We start from the raw sequence: 16702 nt of genomic DNA, 5'->3' as shown, positions 1-16702 counted from the left end.
GGGCTGTACAACCCGAGTTTATTGTATCTCGTGCGGTTTTATAATAATTACACCCGTAAATATTTGACAATACGTGACTGGTGTTTTGATGGTTCGGGATGTTTGGTGTTTGATTAGTTAGGTAGTTGGGCCAGGTAGATTAAATCGGTTGAAGTTATTGGCTGGGATTTCAAACTTTGCCGTTACGATCCTGGAAATTAGACATGCTTCTAACAACAATTAAATACAGTAGCAACAATATGTTTTAGAAATTTCCTTTCGACTAACCAGAATTAGCCGTCCAAAGATAGGAACAATGATTTCTTCCTTTTATCGTTCCTATATTGTACGTACAGATTATGAATGAACCAGTTTACAGAATGGTATACATAATGTTTGCGTTGTAATATGAAGGATTTATACGTGTTGAATAGAGTAATAGCATTGACTATTGGATACTGAAGTTGTATTGATAGGCAAAGTTAATAGAGAATAGAGCATTATGTGTCTTTGTTACTGACTAAGATCCGATCTTTTAGCCATGATTATGTATTATAAGCGCCACAATCAAGGACGTTTGAATGTCCTCTGACGAAGAAAAGATTGATCTACTTTAGAACCATCAAAAACCCACAGACTTATCATAGGAACGAGTTAGCTTTTTTAGGCGAGCACTATCTCATCTATCCATTTCATTCCATCTGTCCAAAACTAAAAGAATGTTGACATAGCTGATGCCAAAATGGTTTACCTAACCAAGGTAACAGGAATATCCCATCGTGCAACACTCACTTATGAAACTCTCTAGCAAACAGTCCGCATTTGCACTCACAATGCATCATTTGGACAACAACGTATCTCCCGTCTCAAAACCCCGCATTGCTCATTGTTCCTAGTAACAGCTACGAAACCGACCGAAGACAACCGGATTCGACACCGTTCCCGACAAACAGTGACACCGAAGACCTGTGACAGGGAACTGTTCCTATTAGCAAGTCTGAGCGCCATTTGCATAATGATTTACTGGCGGGCTATTTTTAGTGAATGAATCGCATGCGGACCGGCCACTACGGCATTCCGACACGGTCTTGTACCAGTTGTAACCATAAAACAGAGCCGTCTGATGACTGTGTTTGCTGGAGAATAAAATCGGACCCAACATGCATCCTTGGGGGACGCCACAATGCTTTGCGAACGTGCCAGATAAGACTGGTTTAATAAACTGACATTAGGCATAGTTGGTCAAGAAGAGAAGTAGAGCTCTTGTAAACTAAATGTCTAAAGTACACGGAACGTGTTACGCCTTTTATGAATGACTCCAGTGATTAGTGAGATAATTGTGTAGATGCACAGAAGCTAGGCTGTGCTATAGATCCTCATGAAGGTTGTCGTTTTTACACAAGAAAAACCTTGTAAACGCAACTAGTAGACCGCAAAACGGGAATGTTGACTAAAACTATTCATTGGGAGCTCTGTGTCTCTAATCTATATATCTAATTCTGTAAGCCCAAAATTTTACAATGAAATTGTGAGTGAACGGGAGGCCGTAGAAAGCTGGGAGAGGTCTCATTTTAAAGGTCTGGGCATGAAATTTTGGGGAAAATTAGCCATTTTCCTTAATTATGCACCAAAAGGTTATTACGGAATAAATTAATTCTCATTTAAATAGCATGGGAATCCAAGGTCATGTCTGCTTTGTTTACTTTAAAACATGTGGTTTAACTTTATTTAAAGCATATGGTAATTTGTAATATGTATACTAACTGTATTATAAAGCTGAAATAGACTTTTTTACAATTTTAAGGATCTGAATCAGTTAGTTAATGGAGTACGATTGGTTGTGTTAAGTATGTCTGAAAAAAGTTAGAAGGAATTACTGGAGTAGGCAAAGGGAACATATTTTTGATGCCAAAATAAAACTAATATCTACAGATGCTAATATATGCCGTTTAAGTTTACAAGGATTCAATTCCCATTGTGATTAGCTCTCGCTATTCTATATAAAGCGCAAGGCCAAACCTTCACAAAAGTTTTCATTTATTTGGAAAAAAACCAATGTTTACCCAGTGGCCAGCTTTATGTTGCTTTTAGCCGGGTAAAGCGGCCAGATGATGTTAAAATACTACCAAATAAAGACCAAGGAATCTACTTTAATATGGATACTGTAAAACAGAGAGTTTTTGCATTTTACAATTTGGAGGATGACATTATCTCTATGTGTTTTTTCGAAGTGAATTTGTCTATATTCAACGAAATTTATATGTATTTAATTAATAGTCATAAAGATTAATATTGAAAATGTTCTTTAGTTGTATTACGATTAGAAAGTTTAAATTATAAACACACCTCATAAACAGTCCTTTGGAATTTTTATTTTAAACAGAGCAGACATCAAAATGCTTAATGCAGCTATGTAATAATACATATTAGGCTATAATATATAAAAATGTTAAACAATTATTCAAGTTAGGGTAACCCATGAGACTAATAATTTGTACAAAATAATTACTAGAATATTATAGGGGCCAGTGCCCCTACAAGCCACTAGTATAATTATAATAACGTTTCTTGGTACTAGGGACATCTCATTAATGACTTTCCTGAATTACTGAAGGTACATATGACGCCATATTTCTATGGAGTAGTTAGAGTCCGATGAAAGTTAGCGTTTACTTTTACAGCCATGAAGAATTCAGTCGGAGAAGATAAAGCAGTTTCGTACTAAAGTGTAGATAGCTTCGTTTCCAAAGGTGATAGTCGCTGCTTGAAGACTTGAAATGTTGAAATACTGCTTACGAGTTTTGTCCATAGGTTAACAACAACATTACTTTGTCATAATGTACCAACCGTTGTATGGTTAACTGTCTTATTTGCCGATAATTGCAGTAATAAGTTAGTTTGTGGTTAGAGCGTAGCATCGGTTTCAAACAACCGATTTACGCATTTCATATATGTACCTAAATCCACTGGTAATTGTAAGGATTTCAACTCGGTACTAAACTAATAAAGGATTCCACGCTCTCACAAGACCAGTAGCATTCTTCATCAATTAAACTACGGTAAAAATCTAAATTATTCAAAAACTGCTTAAAATAGAACCATCACCACATAATTTACAAACAACCATGAAATAGGTCAAAAGGTTATTCCAACCGACAATACGGTGTCGGCGGCACAACTGAAGTCGACTACAGGAAAAGGTAATAAGCTGGACAAATGTTTGCCGACACACACATACAGCGAGTTACACACGCACACTAAGCCGGGAGAAAGCCGGGCCGGGGAGCTAACAAAGCGGTCCGTCCATAATTACACGTTTATCGAACACGGTAAATATTTCGATCGGACATTACCAAATCGATTTCCATGTGACGCGCAAAGTGGTCAATCCGACGGTATCATTACTGATAATTAATGATGTTGTTGCCCGGAGCGCCGCGCTCATGGATGACAGGAGACGGAGTTTTCTCCGGCGGAGGCAATTTTGGTAGTTTCACGTGTGGTATGTAAATGCCGTTGACACGGGGGCCTGTGTATGGTATTAGCTGTAAATCGGCAGCCCGTAAACATGTCCGGCTCCGTATAATGGGTGATTGAGCTGGTTTGAGGCTTGGGGAATGGGCATGCTCATCGGCTTCTATGTCGGAAGGAGGTTGAAGTCAGTTTGGATTTTGGATGGCCCAGGTGTCACTAGTAACTTGTACTGAAATGTTGGAAACGAAAGGCTGAAGAATTTAAGTCGTATAGCATCCTCAGTAGAATCATGAGCCATTGAAATGTCATTAACGCAAATGGAAAAAATGTTCCTTAAAGTTTCAAGGTTTTGACTAGTTGACCATTTCAGGTTCATTCTGAGCTTGGCAATTGGCACTCGTTTAAAACGTTCAAATCTTCAGAGGGAATCAAATATTCAAAAAGGTCCTTTCATATAGTGCCAAATTGGTATCTAGAAAACCAGAGTGGTACCTTCATGACAAGAAAACAGTACGAGAGATCAAGTACGTTGATGGCGTGTTTTTGAAGTCCATCCATTGTCTTCTTTGATTCATGCCAGTAAGTACAAGTGTAAGAGACAATGATCATAGAGACATATTTTCCTGTTAATAGGGGTTTCAAGGATTAAAATGAAATAGACGCATTGGTATGCCCATAAACGATAAATAATATTTTGAAGAAATTTGAATAGTTTTACAATGTAAGAAACGCCAAATTTCGAAGTAAGCGTCAACCAATTTGCTCTCAAAATTAAACTATTAAAAAACTCATAGACAAAAGCAGCCTAGCAGCCTTCATTCATTGTGTAAAAATCTCGCGCCCAACATCAGTTTGTGAGGTTAGTTTCTCACCAAGGAATAAATTAGGCAGACCTCTTATTGAATGTAAATCCCCAGTGGACCGTGCCGGATGGGGAATGGACCGCAGGGATCCATCATTGCATAGATGTGGCATCCAAAGGTCAGATCCAGCGGCTGGACAGCTGGTAGGATGCGATCGTGCAATAACAGTAAAACAACCAGACATTTCCTGTCCAGTGTCCACCGATAACGGACTGTGATATTTGTAGTGATATTGTTTACACCCTTGTTGGATGGATGGAAGCGACCAGGTGTTACGTCTAGCTTTTCCTGAATTAGGAAAGATTGGTTTGAAGTTGTAGAAGAGAACTTGATTGTTGGGAAGACAGTTTTGGATCTTCATCATCCGATCTTCACAAATGTGATTATAAATCATCTAGATAAAACTGTTGACTGAACCTGGCTTGTTCATCATTATGACATAAATAGCGACAGGGATACAATTCTGCGTGTTTTAACTATTAAATAAGAGAAGGGTTAGTGTTGAATAAGTACAAAATGCCTTTAGTATACTTATTATCGTCTAACATCAGCTGTTTTATCCAGGACCAGTTATGAAAAAAACCCAATAGCCTTATTTTTACGACGTTGAGAAATTTGAATGCGTATTTTAAACGGACATAAATGACATGCAAGTGTTAAACGGATGAGGTGACAGTCCATTTAAATTTTCTCTATGATAGGTGAGCCCAGTCTTGAACAATTGAAAATATTTGGATTCTTGTCAGGATCACAGGCAGTCTACTGATTATTACCAAGCTATCCACTCCACTCTCCACATCCACTCTTAAGTTGCCAAGCTACATAAAAAGGATGGGATGGATCGAAGTGTTTTGAGCAATTGACGATACTTTAATATCAAGGAATGCTTTACATACATCCAGAAGCAGACCACCTATGAATGATCAGTGCCCAGACCGTGTTAGTAACAACCTCCAGCGTAGAATCAATGATCCAGTGTTAACACAAGTTCTGATCGGAATGCAAAGCCTGTTGATTAAATTCGTGATCGGCTTCCTGCCACGACGCGTGAGAGAATTACGCGACCGACACCGACTGTCGATGACCCTTGTTAAAATATCGCACCTCCGCGGTATGCTGGGACTACAGAGCGCAGCTGCATCCCTATTAAAATTCAATAGCGAGAAGATGTATGGGAAGATGTATGTGAAGAATTAGCGTTTCCTTGCAACAGCCGCGTTGAAACCGATGCTATGTTGGTGAAATTCTTCATCTCTTCGTGTTTCGAAGTTTTGAATGAAGAGCTTATAGCTTGATATGTGACTGAAAGTTAATAATAATTTACCTGTAATGATGATGGTTTATTGGAGAGCTAGAGGGGTATATAATATTTGAGTAACTGAGCCGTTATAGGAATTGCCTGATATCTGCTAATCAAAAATACGTCCGTCAGTGACGTAGCCAGGATTTCAAAATATGGAGGGTAGGTATAAGGGGGGTCCGAGACAAATTTTTAAAATATAGACCCTAAAACGGTGTTTTTTAGCTCTCTTGGCATTGAAAGTAACCAACCCCAACGTCAATACAGTATGATTGTATAATTTTACATTTAATTTAACAAAAAAATATATTTAAGAAGGGGGGGGTCCGGACCCCTAGGACCCCCCTGGCTACGTCACTGCGTCCGTGTAATCTAGAGAAAGACAGTACCTTTTTTGCGGACTGAACCTAAATCCAGATTATTTATTGGAATTTTAATGATTCGTCCTAGCCAACAAACAGTCTCATTTTCGTCTGATCCAAAAATCTCCGTTCAGGTGATTTCACTGCGTTCTAAGCTCACCTTCTTAAAAATTCCGGCCTGAAGTGTGCCTTTATGTGAGTTTACTTTCTTAAAACTCGATGTATATCTTTCAACTACGATTGAAAAAGAAAATTGGTAATAAAGTATTTAAACATCTTGACATCCTACCTTCCGTTTTCTGGTCAATCTCTATACTCGTTAAAATACTCAATCCAAATCAATGTTTCAGTAGCCCATGATTGGCGGAGAGAAAATTCAAAACCTAAAGCCATTGTCAAGATAGATTTGAGTTCACATAGTCAACATTTGGATCAGAACTCCCGGTTTTCAGTAGCAGATCGTGCGGTTTCCTGGAAGTCCTGGATCGGTTATGAGTGGAGTTGCGTGCGCGGCTCGAGCTATTATGGCAAGTTATCGCCCGCGGTTCTCACAGGACGCCGCGCCGCCGGTCGAGAGATTTGCGTGTAATGCTAATAACATGTGTGGACTGAGTGGCGATGCATCGAGACGTGAGTGGAGAAGAATCAAGAACAGATTCTTGTTGAAGGAAAATGTGTTTTATAGTCATTTTGAGACAAATCACGTTTCATAGTGTCTCTACACATTTGGCAGTGGTACGTTCTTTTTGAGGACACAATCTATTACCTAGTCTAGTTACTATCTCTAACTAACATCTTTGATTATATTACGGTACGTCAAATTCTCAACCTTCAAAAATTTAAAGACGAGCACCGTGACAACTCGGTTCCTCCAAAATTTAGGTCTCTACATCCACACTTGTGTCAATAATGGGAGAATGTTAAGGACGATAATAAAGATACAACAGGTATAAAATATAAGGCAAACTAGTTTGCTTAGTCAATTTTCTGCTAGTTGGTATAAACAGTTGAATTTTTGCATAGCGTTGTCATTCTGTATAGTACCTAAGAGAAGTAGATGCAAAGTTAAAATTACGATTTTGAAGTAGTCCTTATAGATTTTAGAACTGGAATCGCTTTCTTTCAAGAATTTATTATCGTCAACAAAAAATCTCTAAGGGAAAGTGAATTACAATTCCTCGTAGCATCATTATAGACAGGTCATTACAAGTTGGTATAGCCCTAAGTACATGAATTATGTCATCCAAATTATTTCCATACCGTACATCATTTTGCGCTTGAATTGAAGGCCATTGTCCCATTTTTTATTGAAGTTTCTAATACTAACGTTGAGAAGATTCTACATAAAGGAGCTTCCTCGATGAAAGCATTAAGAATCGACCGAGTAACTGTTAGTTTTCGTTGATGTAACGAGAACGGAGTTTTCTCTCAGCTGAAGCGTAGATGTAAACGAACGCAAAATACCAACACATTTTGAAAAGAGAAATGCCACTCAGCCTGGTGAAGAGCACATTCAAGCAGGATCGCTGGCCAAAGTCCAGTCTAGTTCTGGACTCAGGCCAGCGTTGCAGCGAGTTTCGTCATCTTATCTTCGGATGAAGAAAACTTCTTCCTGTCATGACTCACGAGTGGGCAGAGGAAATCTTATATTGACAAACATCGGTTCAAGCATCTGTAGCCGCTGTTCTACTTCTTCTTTCTTAAATACATCCATTAAACGATATAATCATCCATACCTAATTTGTCCATAGATTATACACAGTCCCTTAGAAAATCATCCATAAACGATCATCTAAAGACGATTTAAGGCTACTTCCATCTGCTTGATGTAAAAGGCGTATATATTTTGTTTACAAACAGGTAGCCCAAGTAGGTGAATTGTGTCATATAAATGATTCCCATAATGTAACATCGTTTTGCGCTTGAAAACTTGAAGGTCAAAGTCCAATTCTTTTATTAATGTTCCTAATTCCATCGTTGAGAAATTCTACATAGAGGATTAGTTTTCCGTTATCAGCATTATTTTATTTCATAACTATTTCAACAAAATGAACCTATATAATTACGAGCTCGCATAAGCATTTATCTTGTCTATTTCTGAACCAAACACAAATTGATATTATCTACTCTTTAATAAGATAGAAACATTTGGTTGATATCGTGCATTTCAAGCGTTACCAATACGAAATGTGTACCAACACATATGACGATAAACGAAGTAAAATCAATGTCAGAAGGTCTCCGGTTAGTCTCTGGGAACTTTCTTAAGCTTTTTGATTATTCAAATCGAAGCCTAGCTGCCTTTGAATAGTCTTAAAGAAGTATCTGATCCTTCAAAGGTATCATAATAAGGGTAGTAAGTTTCAAGGGTGTAATATAATTAGTTTAACTCATCTTCGCACAATGTGTCTTCTTCCCCACACCAGTGAGTTAAACTGGTTCATCAATTTAATACACTTTACAACATTCTCCTCTACAACACTTGAAGACAACCATTTTTTACTTCTTCAACAATATAAACACCGGCCTCGTTTCCAGACAGTATTGCACAACCACAGTAGAACCACAGACTCTATAGTCTGTGGTAGAACACTGTACCTTATCACTAGTTACATCTACAGTTCTACAGTTCCACAGTCCATGTGACAAGCTGCAGCTGTTTTGCAGGGACTGTAGTATCAATTTGTACCGGATCAGACAGGCCGTATATCGTTTGACGAATGGAGGCGATATCTATAGATACTGGACCTGTGTAGGGCTTGCTAGCACTGACATACGTGTTTCAGGGTTGAATTTAAATTTGCTGGAGGAAATTGTTTTTTTTTTTGTGTTTTGAGTCCAACGCTTTAGCAAATCTTTAGCTGTACCGGATGTCTTTTAAAAGTTTTGTTTGTATTCAGTTGATTTTCATTTTATTTTAGAGTAATTGTTTTCAAAAAAATATATTTCAATTTTCAATGTATTTACTATATGAAATAACTAATCTATCCCAACCCTCACACAGCTTGTATTCGAAGGAAGTAGGGATAATCGCCAATGCTTCTTTTTCAGGCACACATGAAAAAGTTAATGTACAAAAATCCATGCACCTACTACTTTAAAACTTGCGTTAAAACTAGGTATGTAAACAGGAAAGGAGGTTTACCTGTATAATGTTGGGGATGATTTAGAGAGGCTCAACGATTTATCTTCTTGTTGAATTAAAATTTTGCTACAGCTAGTTTAATAAATATAATTTTACTTCAAAATTTGAAATAGAAAAAGTAAGTACACCTAAATGTTTTATAAAATTCGTACATTTTCTGCAGACAAATCGTAAGTTAGAAGTATTTTAGAGGTTTCTGCTATTACACCAAATCTAAACTTGCAAATTATTTAGATTTTCTCTTAATTCATTGTTTGACCAATAGACGTGTTGTAATTTAGGAGACTAGTCCATTATTATAACGAATAGATGTTTTCTAATTAGAAAATAATAGAATCATTCTATTACGGTGTATTCAAAGAACACAGAATATTTACCACTGACAGTGATATGTGTTTATTGCTGAACAGCTGATTTCACCAGCTGTTTAACTATTGGCTCCTAGTCAGCTGTTTACAATTTTCCTCCTACTTTTTCATTGTTGTCATCACAACTATTGTTAGTGAATCACGCCATAGATATCTTAGGGTATGATTCTCTATTATTTTCTTTGCAGGAAAATATGAGTCACATGTTTACGTTCAGTGCATGACTTGTATAGTACTAAGAATAAATTTTAGTTAGTCCAGACTATTTTGTTGGACAGCAGTGGTAATGATTGTCATTTTCTATTGGATTTTAGTGTCTCTACTCTATATTTAAATATACTATTAGAAAACCCTTTGATCAATAGGCCAAAATTTTTTCTCTGCCAGATCACTAGATTTTAAGCTATTGCCTTTATAGTGCCTAGGTGCCAGCCGTTGACTTTTAGATATCGAAAATAGACATCCCATCTATACGGACCAGAAGTCTCAAATTTTTTTATTAAAAAAACGTAGTTGAGTAAACCAGTTATAGATTGTGTTAGTGTCCAACATTTTATTTTCTACCTTATGGTCACTGAAATAATTAACACGATATATTAAAGGTGCAATAGCATACAATAAGTCGTCCTATAAGTTCTACAGATTGGATAGAAATCAGTCATTTAAATCAGCCCTAAATGCTGGTGGCTTTCTAATATAATATGTCTACTTGATTTAAGAACTGGACACAACCTTAACATTGGGATGAAATGTCTATAGCTTTATCAGTAGTCAAAGGTGGTTAAACTGTTCATTCAAAATGATGATGAAAAATAATGCAAATTATAATTTCTTCCTGCTAAAGTTACTACTTTAGCACTTTTTAACTACTTTTTTCCTGCATGCAAATTTAGTTGTATTATTTTTTTTTCACAACACCCACATTCTTTTCAGTGCTGGTTCATATTGAGGGGGTGTCTACCTTTACATAAGTCAACGGTTGGACGATGTCACTGAACTCAAGCCACTTTCGATAACTTTATTTTATTCTACAGCTGGTTCATCTGCCTTCCAAAGTCGACGGTTTGACGAGGTGACTCAACTCGCGCCAGTCCGATAACTGAGTCAATACGGTGTTTGCTTTTCCCGCGATATCCGTCACTGAGGCATCACCTGTTATCTCTTGAGCAACACTTTGCCGTGGTATAAAACCATTAAAGATAACTCCACATTAGCACGTTGCGACACTACAGATAGTTGCGTTGACTCAACGCTCAAAGTTAACACTTCAGCGTGAAAACCGCTGTCAATAGAGAAATCGATAAGGTTCGGTGTAATTATGACTACGGTGTGTTTAAATGGTTCCTACACCAGAAATACTCATTTGTGTTCCCTTGAAATTAATCAATAATTTATAATTTTAGAATATAATTTGTTTAAGGCGAAGTTGATTAATTTGTTCAAATTATCTCGATTTTTACATTCATGATCAACATCATTTAAATTTCAGTAGGCCTACCACAAAGTTTTTAGATGTGTCTGCAGCGATTTAAAAAAAAATGGTTGAACTATGTGAATATGTTAACCTACAACGGGATTTTTTTTATTGTTTGCACTAAACAATTGGAAATTATTACCCCACAACATATATGCTTGCAAATCCATGCTAAATCGTTTACAATTTTCTAATAACATGTTCTTTCACACATTCCGATCAAAATAACTCAACTGCTTACTTGGTACACTTAAAATGATAACGTGTAGAAATCCTTTTCCTAGATATGAACATCTTTCAACATTGTACTCTACTAATGCTTAGGTTTACATTTAAATTATCGTACCTAATAAAAATTTGAAACATATTCATCCTTAATCACAAATCAGTAATTTAAACCATAGAGGAATAAAATCCATTCCCTATATTTACACGTTGACACTACAAACGCCGGATACTGCAACGTTAAACGATTCCGCGCCGATAAATCTCGGTGTGATCAAGGAGGCGGTGGCCGCAGTTGTTTGAACAATTGAGTCTGTAATTAAGAAGGTCGTGGAGACCCACGCGTGCCATAAATATGAGGACTTTATAATCGCGAGTGCTGTGATTACCCGCCAAACCCGCAGAGCGCGTGATTTATGGCGGCAAATCTTTGAACGCCGCTGCCTTTGTTTGTAGTGGAAATGGTAAATGTGGGCAAGTGGAGAGTTATCGTGTGCAAAACAATTGAGTTAATTCCATAGTTGAGTAAATGATTCACATTCCAAAGGCGATGCATTTGACATGGAAACATGCGCGAAGAATGCAGATGTATTTGAAAAATGTCCAGAAACTGAACGAAATTTAGGAAGATAAATAAAAACTATGTTCAAAGCAGCAGTTAGTGAAAGAGGGGTTTAAGTATTTGATTGAAATGTGTAGACAAGTAAATTGACAAGGAAAATGTTACTGAATTATTCGGTTACTAAAAAATAAAGGGAGTGTGATATTTGAGATTCTTGAAAAAGTCTCAGCTAAAAATATTAATGACCAACTGCTAAGGATGTAAGGAAATATTCAATTTTGTTAAAAAAATAAACTGAAACTAAGTCCTAACAAGAAACTTTGATTCACAACTGTTTGGGGGAATTTAAGAATTAATTGGATGTAAAATGTGGCAAATGGGATAAAAACGTATGTACAGTATATAGTTTTTAGAAATCGTATATTTATGATTTTTCCCTTTTTACCATCGCGAATTTCAGTCCTCAACTTTACCACATGTGGTTCATAGGTTTTAACTTTCTAGCATGTTCACTTTTTCGTTTGAAATTGGTCAACGTTTTGATCGATTAACCTATGCTGATAACTAAACATATCTAGTTCAAGCCAGCTCTATCCACTGTCAACCTTTGTGACGTATATGCCCACTGTGACAATTCACTGTCTAAAAACCTCCACATAGGCATAGAAACATAAAGTTTTTTATTAATAAATAATGTTATATATTTCTAAAACAGAATACGCAATGCCTAGATATATCGAATCCTTAATTAAATTCTTACCTCACATAAGCTTACATCTATCATTGTAACATAAACTATCACACATGATTGCTACATGAATATTAAAATCCCGCAGTTCCCCGCGTACCGCGTACAACGGTAGGTGTTCGTCGCTCGAGACACGTGGTCATTATGTAATCAATTTTCAACTCTGTACCCCGTCATTATTGCGAGTAATTTCATTATCTTCCCGAAGGTCGCCGGTTATCAGGGTCATCTGGCTAAATTAATTCTTCGGTAATCGATTTATGGCCGTTTTCAATTATCGGGGTTTACATTTTATCGACGCTTTTTGCAACTTAATTCGCTTTTTTGATTGCCTTTCATCGGTGAATTTTGATTTGGTTATGTTTTTAAACTTTTTTTTGCGTATTGCGTACGAAAATGTTTATAAAGTGTTTTGTTGGTTTCCCTTTTATCTATGGTTTTATGGAATTGTTTTCACTATTTTTATTTGTATGCAGCTTATAGTTATGGCTAATTCGCATTTCATTATTTGTAGTTTATAAACCTCCATGAATTAGAAGTATGTAGTAATTTCCATAGTGTGCTAGAATCTATCCATCTCGATTAGTGAAATGCGTTTATATAACTTGCCACAGTTCTGATTGTAGTTTCAACTAACTAATGAAACTCCAAAATTAATCGAGTTTGTACTATTGTTTTCCACTACATTAACCACAATTTAACATTCCCCCACAGGAATGTTAATATTGAGAGAAACATTTCATTTTGTAATCACATTGAGCATGGGTTAGATAATGATTAAAAATACCTCAGCACTGCATGAAGTGGTCCTATTTGCCACTAAATGTTTGTCCTTTAGGAAGAGGATTTTCGTAAAGACAGCATGAAAATAAACCTTCGAAACCAGTGATCACCCTATGAAAATCTTAATCATATCACAGTGGATTTTAACCTTTAATTAGTATAAACTTGATTCAGTCGCTAAAACGCGTAATTCAGCTTACCTAGGGACAGATGTTGTCCAGTCCGAAACTCCAAAATCACAGGCATAAAAATCAAACAGACGTTTTTCATCCCTGCAGCCTTGCGCTCGTTCTCGGCCGGACACCAATCACGTCATCTGTCATTATAACATTTCACCATCTCCTGCAGGGGGGGAGGGGGGGGGGTCTTCACGGGGGGCCAAAACCACAATAACGCTAACTAACGGTAATGACGGGCCTAATTAAGTTTTACGGCAGAAAGCCTCGGATTCGCCGGCGAACGCGCGATTAATAGCTCTATCTGAGACCGCGGCTCGTCGGATTATACCTTCATCCAAGGAATTTTGTTATTACGTGATACAGTGTTATGCTAAATCGCTAGAAAAATAGCTATTTACTATTATTATTTACTTTACTTAATACTAGAGCTCCCTGTGGTCGAAAACTCGACCAAAAGTATGAATTGTGCGATTGTGAAAACTTCCCTAATTTCTTTCATTTGTTTTAATTTTCTGTTTATATTTTGTTGTTATTTTGTCACCAACATGGCAACCCATAAGGCCACTGTTAATTTTTTTAAATTTATAACTCATTTTTAGTGATTATTTTTTAGCCTGTTTTAATTAATTTAGCCTGTTTTAATTAATAAAGAGATTCTGTACATCTACAGGAAAATATAATTCTATCAGAATGCGTAGATTTTCCCGGCGACGCACACGAGCTGAGTAAAAAGGTTTTCAATAAACATGCTTGTCTATTAATAGAATTAGCTCCATGTTGAATCTCCATAAGAAAAGTTGAATTCCCATTTTTGACCCAACCAAAATAAATATTCTCAAAATATAGATAAATACAACCGGTTACCTTTCTTTTGGTACAACGAGGTACATCCCACGTACGATTCGGTCCAGTAGTATGGCCAGGCTAGCTGTCATTAGTGTTGCAAAAGTTGTTTAATATGTAAGATAAGATATAAGATATTCCATTACTAGGACTATTAAATTACTTACTAGGACTAGTAAATCGGAGCTCGATTTCTGTAGTATACGAAGTTTTTAGTCCGTAGTCTATCGATTGACAAGAATACAGGGCATCAGTCCACTTGATCGTTAAAGTCTCCACATTGTTCGGGTCATTATTAGGGTTAAATCATTAAACATGAACAGGTCCCAGCCGAGCTTCCAAGCGAAACGCTGTACAATCTAAACAGCCCACGTCCCGTTAGTGAAAACAAAGGTTTGCCTTAACAAAGTTATTTTTGCTCACGTCCACTTTCCAACCGCAACAAGTAACTGAGCGAACTCCCGCTGTTTTAAGCGCCATAAATAATGTAACTGCCTTGTATTAGAAAGTGGTTTTATTGCTAAAACTGTTTCCACTGCTGTTTATGGTTTATAGTCCAAATAAATACGTGAAAAATTCCTCCGCGTTGTAGAGGTGTTTGTGGTTGTAAAAAAAGACATTCATTATGTTGTTAAGGTTTAGGTGTCGAGTTGCTCGCTTCAAATCTGTTTGTGATCTTTTGTGAATGGTAACACATTTTGGTGATACAGCACTTTGTGTAATTTTAGTACTGACTTACTACACATGTAAAAAGTAATCGTAAGGCAAGTGATAATCATCTGAAATTGTGGTTAAACCTGATTCTTTGGGTTTACAAAGGTATAAGGTCGATACATCGAATAAGGTTGGCGTCTTAAAAAGTGACTATAAATGGAACTGGTAGCATTGGTCCAGAAATTGTCAACAAATTGAATAAATACTAATGATTTTGCGCAATGAATGCGCGGACAAGAAGACATCTAACAAATTAGCCGAATAATATCGTGTCTACAGATGGTGAATCGTGAACGTGATATTTATGATACAGTAGATAGCTATAATATTAGTAAACATGACAGAATATTATTTTTAGTGTATTAGCTTAAAAGAGAAAAGTAAAGTATGACAAAACGCGTCTTTATTATATTTGCTAATGGGATAAGTTCAATCTCGTGTCGAGTAGGGCAAGCTTATTTTTAGGTTCTAGCATGGAATTGTTTCTACATTACTTCAGATTAAACCTATAGGAGGGGGTCGTAGCATTACCACTCATGAAAAAGCAATTGGTGGTTGACGAGACTCGAACCCCGGACCTCGAGGACCAAAGTTTCGCGCTACCACTAAATCAGCTCGCTCCCTTAAACCTCAGTGTTGAAATATACGATTTTCTTATTTACCCACGTAGGAATCGACTTGAAACCATTCATACCAAATGATACTCTCATCTTTCGTCATACAAATCGCTGTTATTCCCACACATGTCCCAGTAATCGCAAAGTGACCGTTTACTGTCCGAGACATTGCAGATGCATTTGTGGCTAGAGGACATATCGCTCTCCACCTACACATCGCAGCTATCACAAGCTATTGTCACGTCCATTTGTAGCCTTTGCGACCATTTATTACCCTTGTGAAAGTAGACGACTGAAGTGCACTGAGACATTTCATACGGTGCTAAATGATAGTGAACATCGTTTGTGAAACGTGTTTTGTACTTTGATCAATAAACTTGACTATTTGTGGTTCCAACCGAACTTTAAGTTTTGAAGGACATTTCTGCCTTCACACCCTTTCCTGTGTTGAAACACATAGCAAACACTTTAAGGGAAATTCAAGTTCCTTTGGTGTCTGATCGAAAATGGTGAATGACGAACATCAGCTAAATCCTTCCAAAAATAAACTCTTCAAGTTTAAAATATCATGTTGAAATATGTGATGAAATCAGATTTCATATGCAAAATTACGTGCACTTTGAGTTGAGACCACAAAGTTGCGTATTTTAACCTAAATGTGAGTGAAAGGTGAATATACAGTGAAAGAAGACATCTTGAGTAGCATTGTTACTGATTATCAATATCTGTTTTTTTTTACCAAGACCAATTATCGAAAGACTAACATTCCATGATAGCTCCCTAGACGTATGATTGTATTCATGCCAATACACTTGGGTGCGTTTTCAAGGCGAAGATATGTAGAAAATGACGTTCGATTAAAATTGACGAAAACTGTCTTACAGACTTTTAACTATTTGGTTTTTTAGCCAAATCGTTGTATGCTCAATTATCAATGATAGAACAGTTTCGACCCTTAAAAATCAGCTGAATCTTTTCAGGGTTGATCCGATGATTGTTAGCGATCTTTAACGAATCTGTAAAAAATAAATTTACAAACATAAATTCACCCTGTACCACAATCTTA

General features: G+C 36.8%; 1 protein-coding gene across 1 annotated transcript in view; it reads right to left on the bottom strand.

Annotated features, from left to right (window-relative positions):
* LOC128995809 (transforming growth factor-beta-induced protein ig-h3-like) overlaps window positions 1-4011 on the bottom strand; it is a 24937-nt gene extending 20926 nt beyond the window's left edge. Inside the window, exon 1 of the mRNA XM_054420827.1 lies at window positions 3946-4011. Within this exon, the coding sequence (XP_054276802.1) occupies window positions 3946-4011 (66 nt within the window). The remainder of the gene's footprint in view (window positions 1-3945) is intronic.
* Between the last annotated feature and the right edge of the window lie 12691 nt (window positions 4012-16702).

The sequence above is a fragment of the Macrosteles quadrilineatus genome, unplaced genomic scaffold, assembly GCF_028750875.1.
Source record: "Macrosteles quadrilineatus isolate MER2022 unplaced genomic scaffold, UCM_ALF_1.0 Scaffold_5__1_contigs__length_97177068, whole genome shotgun sequence".
Lineage (NCBI taxonomy): Eukaryota > Metazoa > Arthropoda > Insecta > Hemiptera > Cicadellidae > Macrosteles > Macrosteles quadrilineatus.
This window is presented reverse-complemented; position numbering and strand designations above follow the sequence as displayed.